Source organism: Tyto alba, unplaced genomic scaffold, assembly GCF_018691265.1.
Source record: "Tyto alba isolate M040663 unplaced genomic scaffold, T.alba_DEE_v4.0 Super-Scaffold_2, whole genome shotgun sequence".
NCBI classification, from domain to species: Eukaryota; Metazoa; Chordata; class Aves; order Strigiformes; family Tytonidae; genus Tyto; species Tyto alba.
Window position 1 is genome coordinate 14667200 of NW_024881282.1, and position 15008 is coordinate 14682207.

The window sequence follows — 15008 nt, forward strand, 5'->3', positions numbered from 1 at the left end:
TGTTCTACTCACTAATGCTAATACAGTATTAATGTACTTCAAGAGCATCACAAGACATTCATTAAAGTATTTTCTACTGTGAGAAGTATATTTGCTTTCTTCCACTTCTGTGAATGGCATGGAGTTATCTTTTCATTGTTCACTTCATCCTCTTCTGGGAGTGGCCTATTGATAAAAGGTCCAGAAATCCTTGCAGAAACATATTTTGGCATTTCATGGTTTTCAACCTACAACACTTGGCCCTATGGAGATTGGACACTTCTGGTTCCTTCTGTAGTTTATTCAGGCAATCTTTCTCTGTAGAACTTCTTCTCTATTCCACAGAACTATTTCCACTTCCTTCCACAGAATTCCATAAGAGACACTTAGTAGAATTTGCAGTCTACACTGGGAGGAATAAGTGAGAAAGAAGATCTGGAATTAAAACCTTCAAGTCTTTTGGCTATATTTTTTGCCTTCATCATCCTCCAAGGAAATTATAATTTTTACTAGAAGTATCTAAGAAGGTTTTTAGGGCCTTTTAAAACCTTTGCTGCATATGTCTTGGATATTGCAGAACAGGTGATACAAATTGAAGTCAAACAAATTACTGGACCTTCTGCATTGTCCTTGCTGGCAGGCTTGCCAAACTTACCAGCATAGAGTTCTTAAAAACCTCATGTGTACCTGTGTCACATTGCAGTAGGCAGATACCCATAAAAATGTGAGTTAATAAGCAGTAATGAAGGGTAAAATTGACCAGTGGTAGCAGTGATATGTAAAAGACAAAAACCAGAAGATGCTCCAAATATAAAGATGTTCCTCATCAAACTTTACTTGTTTGGCAAAATAAAGTGGTTTTCTGAAATACAAACTGGATTGTAGTAGATTACAACTATGACACATTTATATGACACACAAAAGCTTCCACAGGAACACAGAGAAAAAAATTCAATCTTTTCATAATATTTAAAAAAATATATTACTTCTTGGGCAGGAGTTAGTAGTAAGTACCTATTATATGGTTTACAACTTAGACTGTTAAGCAGTTCTTAACAAGGGCTAGAAAATAAAAATATTTCAGCAAATATTTTTATATAAATTTTAAGTACAGCTCAGTATTATACTTCTTGGATTGTGAAATGAGATCAGAGCAGAGCTTATATTCTGTGAATTTACTTTTTCATGTGTGAGACTATTAGAGGATTAATTTCAGGCGCAGTGGTGAGGAAAACAAATGGATTAGTAATGGAAGTGTAAGAGTACCTCTGTTGTTTATGTAACCTTTTCCCCCCTTTTTTTTCCAATCATGCAGATATTTCACACTGCACCAGACCCCAATATTCCTCTTCCCCAACCTCAGTCCCGATCAGGTTCAAGAAGGACAAGAGCAATTTGTCTCTCCACAGGTTCACGTAAACCCAAAGGAAGATATACACCATGTCTAGCAGATCCTGACAGTGAGTTTGTCCTTGTTGAGTGGTTATCTTCCTTTTTTATGTCTTGTCTTTTAACTTTCCTGAATAATATCCAGTAGTTATTGTACTCCAATAATTATAAGCATAACAGATGTGGTTTCATCAGCTTTTTAACTTCTGTGAGTCTTAGCTGCACTGTTGAATGACTGCATTCCTTGCTTCTCTCAGATGAGGAAGGATATTTGGTTTTAGGCAAGTCTTGTATTGCATACAGTGTTCAAAAATCATTTAGAGTGGACTTTATATTATAATCTAAATTTATTCAGCTTTAGAACTCAGAAGTTCATTATATGAAGTTCATCTCATTTGCTTGTAAGATGATTAGTAAGGTTCGGAATCTGCAAATAGAATCTATCCTCTCCTGTAATAAATGTAATTCAGTCAAGGTCAAGAGATCAAAACCACTGCTTGGCTTTTTTCACATGCATGAAACATGAAGAGAAACAGTATACTTATCATATGGCTTACTGTTTAACAGCAGGGAGTTATGCTTATAATTAATTGCTGCTTAGAACGTTTATTCATTTTCAACCAGTGGGCCATCACTTTTTTACCCACTGGCTGTACCAGTAAGAAGTATTGAAACTTAAGCAAAGATTAAGTTGTTAACAGTTCCACTACTCCAACAGACTCCCAAAAGAACAAATGTGTCCTCAAGGAGATTTACATGAAACTGGTGCAGTAAATTAATCCACAGTTAAGGTATATCTGTTCTTGAGGCTCTGTAGTAATTCTTAAGTCTGTAATGGTAAGAAATGTATCTTCAGTATACTCTTGCACAGGTACTGCATTTTCCATAGGTTTATGTTACATGATTTCTGCCAGTGAGAGTTTAAATACTAAATGAGAGCAATACCTGCCTACACATTGATTGCCAATATGAATGGCATGGGATCTGAGTAAGAAGTTACAGAAGAACTGTTAGTTACATTCACCAGAGGACAAACTGGGCAAGTTTCAACTGTTTTTCACTGTGTAACTGCAATGAATGAGTGCCAGCATTAAAAAGGGGCATTTCTGTGCAAGTATTTTGCAGACCGTATGCAAGCTCACTCTTCTTCATTCAGACACTTGTCTTATGCTGGCAGTTTCCCTGGAACTAGGTCTGACCCAGGAGCTCTCCACTTGTGCTTTGCTTATTAGCCCAGGCTCAGCACTTGCTCACACAAGTTCCAGTTTAGGTCTCACTTGTGCCTGGAAGGCTGAGGCAGAAGCAGAGGAACTCTCCTTGCCAAATATCTCTAGGTGTGGCTGGATACAGGCAAGAGAGAGCCTTGGCTTCTGGAAATAACAATTTCTGAAGTATTAGATGGCTTTAAGTCATCATTTAAATGAAGCATGGACACTTAACTATATTGCAGAAAATTAAGGAATTCTATAAGGCATGAGAAATTGAGATACAGGTTTCAAATGGTAGGGAATGATAGAAAATTATTGACAAACTTAGGCTTCAGCCAATCCTGCAATTTTCAAGGGACTAATGGCCTGTTATGGGGCAAGATGGGAGACAATCTAATCTGGAATACCAGAATTCTGGCCAACAGTGGACAGAATATTTCACACTACCGTACCAGTGGCACTACTGTTGTCAGATCCACTCACTATGAGGGCACTGGTATTTGTGACCTTATCTGTAGTATTGTGTGTGGTTATAGTCACTTGTTGCCAAGGATATTGAAACATTTGGAGACAAAACAGCTATTTTGTGTTGGTATAATTACTGTGTGGTTAAAGAGTATGCATTCTCTGCTTCTTGTGAAATTTGTGAATTATATCTCACAGTTTTTGGGAAAAAATCCTACTAGAAACCAATGTATGATTCACTAGACTGAATCCAGTCTTCAGAATAACTCATTGTATTATATCACTATATTATAGGCCAATCCTTCCTCAGTTCTGAGTGTTCCCACCTTTATATCATCAGCAAATTTCTTTAGTGTATTTCTACTTTTTCTTGCAAAAGACTATTGGAAACAAGATCAGTACAAATATTTTTGTGTAGGTAGGTAAATTTCTCTAATATCAATCCAATTAAAGAAATTTATCAAATATTCAACATTCAAGTTGTAAATAAAGGAATGAGTTGTCCTTCTACAGTATAGATACTTCATGAAAGGTATGATGACTCAGAAAATAGGTTATCTGTAGACTTACGGACTAGTCTTATAGAGACTGCAGAGATCCTCAGCAGCTTGGTAACTGAAGTAAAACTTAATTCTTGTGCCTGCTGCCAATAAAGTCTTGCATTTAAGAACATAAGTGTGATAAGCACCACAACATTTGCCTTATCGTGAAAATCCAGTAAGATACTCACCACAGATATTGCAACATCATAACTGTTGAATTTTCTAAGGATTGTTTGTATTGCAGGAAGTTCTTTTAAAGTGCAAACTTCAGTGTGAAATAGTTTAGCCTATAGCCCACTATGTTCATCAGCTCTAACGAAATAGCCCCAAAAGGCAGTTCTTCCAGGTTATAGGTAGAAATATGTGTGAAACTTAGAGTAACTAAATAGATATTTTGTCTTGAGAATCATTGCCTCTGAAACCACAGATTAATATATTTGATGACAAGTAAGGTACAAGGGGCTAAAGGTGGCGTATGGGAAATGCCCATGATTAGAAAATGTAATTTTTTTTTTTCTCTCTCTCTCTTCCCTCCCCTCACTCCTCCCTAGGTGACTCGTACAGCAGTAGCCCAGACAGCACTCCCATGGGCAGCATTGAATCTCTCTCTTCTCACTCCTCTGAGCAGAACAGCACCACCAAATGCACACCCTCACAGCCCAGGGAGAAATCAGGAGGGATTCCATGGATTGCCTCTCCTGCTTCTTCTAATGGCCAGAAGAGTTCAGGCCTCTGGACTACTAGTCCAGAATCCTCATCAAAGGAGGATGCAGCCAAAACAGATGTGGAGTCAGACTGCCAAAGTGTAGCTTCTGTCACTGGACCAGAGAATGCCTCTCCACCAACAGACCTGACCAAAAAGACTTCTTACAGTCTGTCTGGTCTGAAAAGGTCTTCAGCATCTTCCCTTAGATCAATTCCATCAGCTGAAGGTAATTTCCAAGGTCTTTTAGGACATCAGTGTTTACTGTGACACATCAGAAAACAAGAGCTGTATCTGAAAGCTAATAATATTCAATAATCTTTTTTATTTTTTTAATTTTTGTGGTGTGTTCTTTCAAACTACTTCTGACATATTTCCCTTGTTTGTTAGTTCACACAGCTGAAAAGATGCCAGTGTTCATCAGAATTTAGAGTAATCTCTATCCTGCTATGCATCATCTAGACCACTGACTTGTAAGGAAGTTCCTGGTTTATAAGAAGAGTTGGTAGCTATGGCTTATCACTGTGTCAAATAAATGAATCCTTGCAACATTACTGATACTGATCAAAGCTACCACTTTGAAAAGCACTAGGCTTAACATATCTAGTAAATAACAACAAATAAATTTTGACAACTGCACCTCTTAAATTGGCTGAAACAGGAGACTGAAGAGGTGGTTTGTGGGATTGTTTTTTTTTTTTATTTACAATTTTTACCGTCAGTGCCTTTAATTGAGATAGGACTGGACAGATGGGATAAAAAGGTAATCCCTGGCATGAAATGTATGTCTGAAACCCTGCTGATTGAATGGCTGCTTCATTCTGCCCTACTTGTGTGGTTTGTTATCCAGCACTGCAAGTAGATTAGCTTGAACACAAGATTATGGCTGGATGGTCCTATATATGGACATGATGTGCAAGAACAACCACAAGTTTGCAAACCCAACTGTAGGAATTCAGTTTCAGTGCACAAGTTAGGATGCCAGTCTTCCTGGTCAGTCAAAGAAGGAGGCTGCTTCAAAGAACACCCTCGGAGCACCTAAGATGAGCCTGTATCCCAAATAAATTTGTAGACATGTCTCCTTACAAGACAGAGAAGCTGAAAAACATAACTTCTTATTTTAGACGGTTCTGCTGAATGCTGAGTTATCTGGAATGCCTGTGTGTGCCCTAGCTCTGTGAGTACGTGAGGTGCTACTGCACTATGTTGACAGCTGTGTGGGGAAGTTAGAAGAAACACCTTCTTGAAATCAGTATATTTGCAGTTTTGGATTATGAAGATTAACAGTCAACACTGAAACAATGAGCTCCAGTGGACTGAGTGTGAGTGCCAAGTTTGCCACTGAGCTGTCAATAGTATAAGTAATACAAGTACAGGTAGGCTAAATATGTGGTTACGTGCAAAGCCCTAAAAGTTTAAGAAAGTTCTCTTCCCTCTGCCCCCCATGGAGTGTACAAGCATTTTTCCTAAGACTTGCAGATATGAATCCATATTATATTAACAGGATTAATAATGTAGCATAAATAATTATCATTAACAATAATTTATAATATAGAATAATACTATAGAAAATAATAATATAGGTATTGTTTGTATATTTGAGGATCTCTATATTATGACAGCTTTTAAAGTATTATTAAGCATAGGTTGTTCATAGGAATAAAGAAACACAGAAGTAGATGCAGTTCTTTTTCTTGCAGAACATATATATACAAAGAAGACAGCAGTCCACAGATAGGTCAGCTTAAAGGGCACATGTGGCCTTGCCTTGTGTACATTAAAACGACTTTTTTTGTGTACAGTACAGTCTGTACAGCTATAGATTTGTTTTATCAAGTTACAGCAATGATTGTTTTAGGCAAATCATGATCATTAATTCCTAAGTATTTTTCTGAAACTGCATGAAGCTTCTGTGGATACTGAAATATTAATTCTTACAAATTAATGTGGCCTGATTTCATAGTGGATGCTGCTTTGTGCAGGAATTTGGACTAGATGACTTCCTGAGATCCCTTCCAACATGAATTTTTTCTATAATTATGTGCAGTGTACTACTTTATAATTATTTGGTTTATTGTCACTTTTTAGTGAATGTGCTATCTAGCCATTTAAGTGCAGTGTAATTTTTTAGCCTTCACAATTTTAATGTAATTTCTTTATTCTTACTATTGGTCCTTTTCTCCTGGCTTTCTGCCTGGAAGGCTGTTTCTTCTCCCTCTTAGTAAGTACTTTCTCTACCTATTTTGCCTCTTTAGTAAGAAAAAAAAAAAAAAACAACAAAACAGCAACAACAAAAACTTTGCTTTTCATGTTACACATGTTGTGAAGCAATTTCAGATTAGCTTTACCCTATATTTTGGTTGTTTTCTTTAGGTAACAAAAGCTGCAGTGGATCTATACAGAGCTTATCCTCAACAGATACCAAAGACACATCAAAGGCTCCACCAAACCCTGATTTGCCTCCCAAAATGTGCAGGAGATTAAGATTAGATACTGCATCAAGTAATGGCTATCAAAGACCAGGATCTGTGTAAGTCATCAAGGCCCTTTGGAAATTTGTGTTATTACAGTATTGTCTACTGTAAAGTGATCCCAGAGATATACATAAGTAATTGAAAAAGCATCCATGAATACTTGATTTTCATATTTCTGTATTTGTGAATTATCTAGCTTCATTACAATTGTAAACAGAGCAGATGCGGCACAAATTCAGTTGAAAAACTCTCACTGACTTCATTAGACTACAGATAAGGTCTATAATGAAGAAATGTATCTTTGGAAAGTGATTAGTATTATTATCTCTGATTCTTCTGGAATTTAACATTTCAGAGAGCGTAAATGCTACTTACCATCCATGCTGTTATGTGAAGAAGATCATCAGATTTTATTTGTGTAAGTCCAAAATTGGAGGAAGGGGAAAAAAAACCCCAAACTTCTGCTCTGAAATGTGTTTGGTTGCTGCATGTTAAAGTGTTGATTTCTAACAGTTGCTTTTTGAGGGGTTTTTTATGTTGAGGAGGATAGTTTTAAGCAATAGAGGTTATCATTTAGTCTGTTGAGATTTGGGTTAGCAATCTTTCCAAGTGCTTTTAGGACAGACTTAAGAGTCAGATCTCTTCTGTAATCCTGACTTTGACCCTGAATTCTTCTGTCCCCATGAACAAGTGATTTCCAGATCTGCAGAGCACCAAGAAGTTCTCCAAATACATCAGGACTCCATTCAGCTTCTTAATTTTTTAAACTGGAAGGGATCATGGTAGTCATTTCACAGACTGTTGTCTTACTTAAACAGAGAATCCTGCACAGCTCAGACTTCTAGCATGGTAGTGACAGACTGGCAGTAAAAGTATTTCCAATGTATCTATTTGCCATTCATGAGTATAATTTTAAATATGGGGTGTTGAGATTTCCCTTGCTGACTCAGGAAGGCATTAGAGCATGTGGAAGTCAGTGTCCTCAGTTATGTTATGCCTTTAAGAATTCTGCTGAATAGGGACTTAAATTCAGCTTTTGGATTTCCTCTGTTTCTGCAAGTGAACAATTAAAACCATTTTTTAAAATATGTCCATGTCTTTAGATGGTTAAAAGTTAAACTAGTCTGTATATTTCATTATTTTTTTAAATAAAGAAAGGTGGTACTTTTCTTTTCAGAGTGGCTGCAAGAGCGCAGTTGTTTGAAAGTGCTGGTTCATTTAAACAAGTTTCTTCAGGACGGTAAGTGCTCCATACTGTTTAACAATTTGTAAAATCCTGTCTGTTTTGCTGGCTTCAAAGACTGAAATATAAGTGCTGGAGCTCTGTTCTGTGTCTTTTGGAGAGCATCATGTGGCATGCAAAATTTTTGTGGTTTATTAAACTCATCCTTTCTCCAAAAGAAAGCTAATTATAGTGGAGAATAACAGCCAATCTGTTTATTCTGTCACCTGGAGGAACTGCAGTGAAAGATGCTCAGGTTAATGAACTGCATAAGGACACAGCTACAAGAGTAAATTAATAGGATTTAAATTAGGATGATGGTGCTGTACTTACTCCATACAGCTGTTTGTATATACATGTTTTCAGCAGAGTAGCAAACATGCTAGTTTATGGTAATTTGCACATATAGGCAGGTCTTGAATAGCAGCTGCTTTAGAATGTTCAGGATTAACTTGCTCAGGATTTCTGTCTTTACCATCATACCTTCCATACCTTAGTATCGCTCTGCAGAAATTGTTGCCCTTTCTTCTTGACAGCGTGAAGCAGGAAATATTTATATTTTCTTTGCAATTCTTTGTATTTATTTGGTGGATTAGATTCATTCTTCTATTAAATGAATTTAGAATGTTCTGACAAGTGTTTGTCTAGGAGGCAGTATCTTCCATACATTATTAACCCCCTTACAATTAATAGACTAAAGGAGATAATCTGATTAGTAGATGTGGGTAAAAGTCTGTCTCTCTTTTCACTGTCCCCACATTTCAAGTTCTTTGAGATAGAATGTATGGTTTTGTCCATCACTTTTACTCACTGATACCAGGATTTTACTGGAACGGTTGAGCAACGGGAAAGAAAAAAAAAAAGTCAATCCATTAATCCAAAAGTAGTAATCTAAAGAAGCACGGCTGTAAAGGAAGATGCCAACATATGCTGAGATGTGTGGAGTGGAATATGGCTGTCCTCTCTGACAGATCTAGCAGGGGAGAGAAAGTTGACCTGCAAAGGCCCACCAATTTTGTTTGACAGAAGCAGCTTACAGGAATCGAAGCTGTTCTTGTTTTGTGTAGTACATGAACTGGAAGGTGACCAAAAAACGAGAGTGACAGGGGAGGAAAGGGGTATGAAAAGAGCAGGGCAAAAATTTAAGGAAGAAAAGTATGAATGAAGAGACTGGAATGTTCTTAAGCCAGTGCCCTAAGGTGAGAGTGATGACTGCTTCACCAGTCCTGAATTATTTCACCCCCACCACTGTTCCTTCTCTTATTCTGTATTGCTCCTTTCTTGTGAACTCTCCTCTGTTGTTCCCTCAGAGCCTGAGCCACCTGTATCTGTATATAAAAAGCATGTAAGAAGCAAAAATCTGACAAAGGAAAAATGTCTGTTTGATAATGGATATGGAGAGCAGATAACAAAGCCAAAAACGCTGAAAGGCTTAATAGCTCCTCTACTTCAGCCTTCCTAAGAAGGCAGAAGAGCAACAGTAACAAGGGGAATGGAAAATGAGAGGTCAGCAGGAAAAATGAGGAAGAGATAAGAAGTAACTCAGCTGTTCTTATAATGCTGCTTAAGTCTGACTATGATTTTGCAATTCAGAACCAGCTTTTATTTACCTCTCATGCATGCTATGAACATGAAGGCTGATTTAAAACCTCAGGGTAGTCTTTTTTTTTTGCTCTGAAGAATGTAGAAATCATGGTAATTACATCTTGATCCACCCAGTAAAAAAGGCTTTCTGTGTTTGTAACTCTACTGTCTAATGATTATATGGAGGACAGAGTGTAAGACAGAGAAACTATTTTTAAGCTGTTACCAGAAATACTGAAGTTAAGACAGTGTTGAAGTCTGTGCAGGGGCAATTTACCCTGCTAAAATAACTCATTTTGAATTGTTAAGCTACTGCTTGCCTATGCATTATAGTATCTAAGTAGCTTCATTCCTACTTGAAGCATCTGTGGTCATTTGTATGGTATACAGATCAAAACTACCTGTATGGCTTTGCAGTCTCACACCGTTTTCTGTGTTCCAGCAGATAATTTTGCACTTGATGCTTTACCATCACAGAGGCCCACTCTTGCTTAAATCTTTCTTCCAGGTAGTCTCTGCAACCCTGCTTTCTGACTTTGTATAATCTGATATCTCTATTATTTGTGTGTGTCCCCCTTTTTTTTTTTTAATGCTGGGACATTATTTGACTTGACTGTTTCTCTCCTTGTATACATGAGTACATGCCCTCATAGCACTACCAGTTTAAACAGATTTCTTTTAGTCAGAAAGAGAATGAGAGGCCTCAGTACATATTTCAGAATTGGACAAGGAAGATCAAAATGTTATGCCCTATCCAGCCTGTGCTCTCTTTTTCCAATTCCAGAATTACTTTGACTTCTTAGCCTTCCCATTCCTTCCCTCCTGACTTCAAGTTTATTATTTCCATTTCCCTTACTGTGGTATTAAGCTACTGTGTACACTGAGACCAATCCCTATTGCGAATCTAGTACGCACTTGAAAGGAGTTTTCTTATCGCTTCACAAACACTGCAATTAGATAACAGTAAGACCTGAGGTCTCTTTATTGTAGATTCTGTACAAAAATACACCAACACATAATCTCTGACTCCACGTTTTCTTGACTTCTATTTAGAGGTATACAGAAAGTCAAGTCTCCTGAAGTGAGAAACTGCATTATAAGAAAGATTTTATTTTGAAAAGAATACCTAGAAAAAATGTGAAGGAGGAGTTGGTGACAGCAAATGGCTCGAACTTGGCAGCTAGATCTCTAGGTGCCGGGCTGGGACTTTAATTATGAGTAGGCTGACAGTATAAAGTCCTCTAGACCCATGCTTCCCTCCCAGCCATATGATCAACTATCTTTTTGAGTCGTTCTTCTGGTTTTAATGTCATGCTGTATCTCACATTTCCTTAAACATCTGGCATGCCTTGCTCAGCCCAGCCCAGTGTTTTCTAGTCAGTCAAGCTTGGCTCTAAGTTTGCCATTTCCAGGAGTCTAAAAACCTTTCTTCTTTCCATAGGATAATATTAACTGATGAGTTACCTGAGAGAGATTCATGTGTTTTCCCTCATTCATTCCTCTTCTGGCTTTGTCTTGTTAGACTGAAAACTCAGGAGGGCAGGAGCATAGTATTAAAGCTTACTTATAATTTTTAAAATTATTGTCATTGCTATTATTATCATTATTATTATTATTATTATTAAAAAGGCTTCAGGTGTTGTTGACCTCATGTAGTCAAGCAAAATAATTTATGATCTGATAAGTCCTGACGCTTTGACTGCTAGTGTAAGTTTATCATTATGCGATCAAAGCAAATGTAATAAAAAGCAGGGAAGGAGAAAATTCATTTTTCTCATCTGGTGTCCATCCAGGAAAGTCATGGAGAGAAGGAACTTCTAGGAAATGGGGGTAACATTTTCTGAAGTTGGTTTTTTTTTTTTTTTTCTCTGCACTAAATGACATGAATCACACTCTTTTCATACTATTAGCATCATCTTAAGAGAACCATAATAGATGATGGTGATGTTCTCGTATGCTTTTTAACAAAAAGCCTTGTTTATAGGGAGGACAGCATTAACACCATAAGTAAGAATGTCCATTTTCATAATTGCACACACAAAAAATGCCCAAGAACCTACAAACTCTTTTCATGGTTGAGGCTTGTAGTAGGATGAGGTTGAAGTGAGTGGTAACAAATATGACAACCTAAGTAACCAAATTGAGTGTGGAGGCAATAAGCAGGGGCTTGAAAATTGCTCCAGAATTATGAGTAAATATTCTTAGAATCTCTCTGTCATTATACCATCATACACAGTCTGTAGGTAACACTGGAATGTAATTACTCTGTGTCAGGAGCAATGTAGTGGGAAGAATCCTGTAATTCATGAACTTTTGAGAAACTGACTTCTTTGTGTTTGTGTATCTGTCTAAATGTCAAATGCTGGGAAGCTTCTCTTTGCAGAACTGAGGAAGTCAGAGTCCATGTTTTCTTACCTTCTTTTTACTTTTGAGGTAAACATACCTAGATCAGGTAAAATTGAAAGCTGAAAACAGAATAATTTAGTAGATATAAATGAGTATAGGGGAAAATTGCATTTATTTTCTTAATTTTTTCTAAGGGCACTAAAAAACAACATGTCATATTTCAAGAATAACTTAAATGATTCTGCCTCACATTTAAATACTGCTGTTCTGGTTTATTATTGACTTAAATGTCTTTTGTCACAATATTACTCAGATGTCCCATTCTTAACAAGGGAAACTGGCTTGATAGTCATGCCACTAAGTAATGAGGTGCTACATATTAATCTGGTTCAGAATCATTCCTGTGCTTTAGTAAATTCATTGCCAATTACCTTATATTCATTGTAACTGTAGACAACATTAACAGTTACTCTGCTGTTTTATATGTGCAAAATCCATGATTATGCCACACAGTGTGTTGGGTTTGCATGGCAAGGTTTTGGTAGTGGGAGGCTACAGAGGTGGCTTCTGTGAGAAGCTGCCAGAACCTTCCCCCATGTCTAACAGCCAATGCCAGCCAGCTCAAAGATGGACCTATCACTGGCCAAGGCCGAGCCCATCAGCAATGGTGGTAGCGCCTTGGGGATAACAGATTTAAGAGGGGAAAAAAAATGTGCAACAGCAATTGCAGCCATAAAAAGGAGGGAGAATACATGAGAGCAACAACTTTGCATCCACCAAGGTCAGTGAAGACGGAGAGGGAGAAGGTGCTCCAGGCACCGGAGCAGAGATTTCCCTGCAGCCCGTGGGGAAGACCATGGTAAGGCAGGCTGTGCCCCTGCAGCCCATGTTGGTCCATGATGCAGTAGATACCAACTGCAGCCTGTGGAGGACCCCACGCTGGAGCAGGGGGATGACCAAAGGAGTCTGTGACCCTGTGGGAAGCCCATGCTGGAGCAGGTTTGCTGGCAGGACCTGTGACCCCATGGGGGACCCATGCTGGAGCAGTCTGTTCCTGAAGGACTGCACCCCATGGGAGGGACCCATATTAGAGCAGATTGTGAAGAACTGCAGCCCGTGGGAAGGACCCACATTGGAGAACTTCATGGAGGACTGTCTCCTGTGGGAGGGACCCCATGCTGGAGCAGGGGAAGAGTGTGAGGAGTCCTCCCCCTGAGGATGAAGGAGCGGCAGAGAAAACATGTGATGAATTGCCCACAACCCCCCCATTCCCCATCCCCCTGTGCTGTTCGGGGAGGGATGAGGTAGAAAAATTGGGAATGAAGTTGAGCCCAGGAATAAGGGGGGGTTGGGGGGAAGGCGTTTTAAGATTTAGTTTTTATTTCTCATTACCCTACTCTGATTTAATTGGTAATAAATTAATGTCCCCAAGTCAAGTGTGTTTTGGCCATGACAGTAATAGGTGAGTGATCTCTCCCTGTCCTTATCTCAACCCACGAGCCTTTTGTCATATTTTTCACCCCTGTCCAGCTGAGGAGGGGAGTGATAGAGCAACTTTGGTGGGTACCTGGTGTCCAGCCAGGGTCAACCCACCACAACAGGAAATAGCTGTTTTGTCAGACTGTTACCAGTCTGGATCAGTATAATTAGAACATCTGTAGCACTCTGTGCCGTATTCACTTTGAGAAAAATTAACCTGTGTTTAAAGAATTCAATTCTAGTTTATGTGTGACCTTTGATAAAGTCATCTAATCTCCCACTGTATATTTTAGTATATATTATGTACATTATTATGTATACATTTGTATTTATTATGTATAGTAATGAAACTTCATACCTGTCTTGTCAACTGTGGGTTGCAGGTTCTTCATAACAGTAGGCACCAAGGATCTGTCTTGGAAGAATGCTAAACACAGCATTCTACACCAGCCAGAAAGCACGCTAACATTTAAGCAAAGAAGACAAACAGGGGTCCAGTGCTCATGTTGTTCTAGTTAGCAGTGGAGAGGTATCCAGAATGACATTACTAAGAGTTCTAAATGTTTTCAGCATCTTGAAAATGGTGCCCTTGGATATCACTAGCGTGACTCAAAATTCTTGACCTCCTCTGGTAATCTCAGCCTGAGAGTGTAACCCTTGATGAGTCAGTTGCTCACTTAAGATGAAGGCAAAACATGCCATTTAGCCTAGTCATAAATCAGCTTCAGAGAAACATAAGAAAAGCTCTTTCTTCAGAGGGAGAAGTCATTCCTGGAAAGCTCACACATACAAACTTTGGAATATGTCCATCCATTCTCATACCCTTTCAAAGATTCAGATGAATGATGGTGTGCTAGAACTGATTGGCACCAGGGTGTAAGGCCAGGGTAAAAGGATACTTTCTGCTCCCTTTAGGAAACCCATCCCGGCTTAACCTCCCCAGGGAGGTGTGGAACTCCAAAGATGAAAGGTGCCATCAGTGATATACAAAATAAAATAGACTTCTTATGCAAATGCTTATGATGTGGCACTGTTACTAATCTAACTTACGACTCTGTTATCTCACTATTCTGGGAGGAAAGACAAAATAGATTACATATCACTTGCATATACACACTCTCAAAAAGTATGCAAAAAATGTTAAACTTCACCACAGGTCATATATTGGGTCACTGAGATAAATCCTGGCTGGAATGAAAGCTGAATCAGTAACTCCACACAAAGGTGAAATAATCAACAAATTCATCTTCACTTGGTATAATGCAGATTTCCAGTAAGTTTAAAGAAACTCAGAAAAACTGATGGATCATATAAAAATTGCTTTGAGTGTATAAATTAAAGTCAAGGTATTAGGTAAAGTTCAGGAATACAGAGAGAACTCCTAATTTCTATCTTCATGTTCAGTTCATCATTTTGTACTTTGCAGAACATAGTGCGAGAGGCGATATCAAGAGGTGCCCTAATCTGTCCTTCTTCTCTAGGATAGAATCATTATATATCTGACTTTCACAGATATATGTGTAGCTCCTTTTTTTTTTTTATTTGGGTTTTTTAAAATTAATTTTTAGTAATAGAAATTCTTCAATTCGGGGATACTCCAATTCTTTTCACTTCCAG

At 38.2% G+C, this 15008-nt stretch overlaps 1 protein-coding gene across 2 annotated transcripts in view; it reads left to right on the forward strand.

The window, feature by feature from the left end:
* Positions 1-15008, forward strand: part of ARHGAP42 (Rho GTPase activating protein 42) — a 173008-nt gene that overhangs the window by 155623 nt on the left and 2377 nt on the right. For both annotated transcript variants that reach the window (XM_042793007.1, XM_042793008.1), the window contains 4 exons: positions 1295-1439; positions 4135-4515; positions 6660-6816; positions 7938-8000. In XM_042793007.1, the coding sequence (XP_042648941.1) occupies positions 1295-1439; positions 4135-4515; positions 6660-6816; positions 7938-8000 (746 nt within the window). The remainder of the gene's footprint in view (positions 1-1294; positions 1440-4134; positions 4516-6659; positions 6817-7937; positions 8001-15008) is intronic.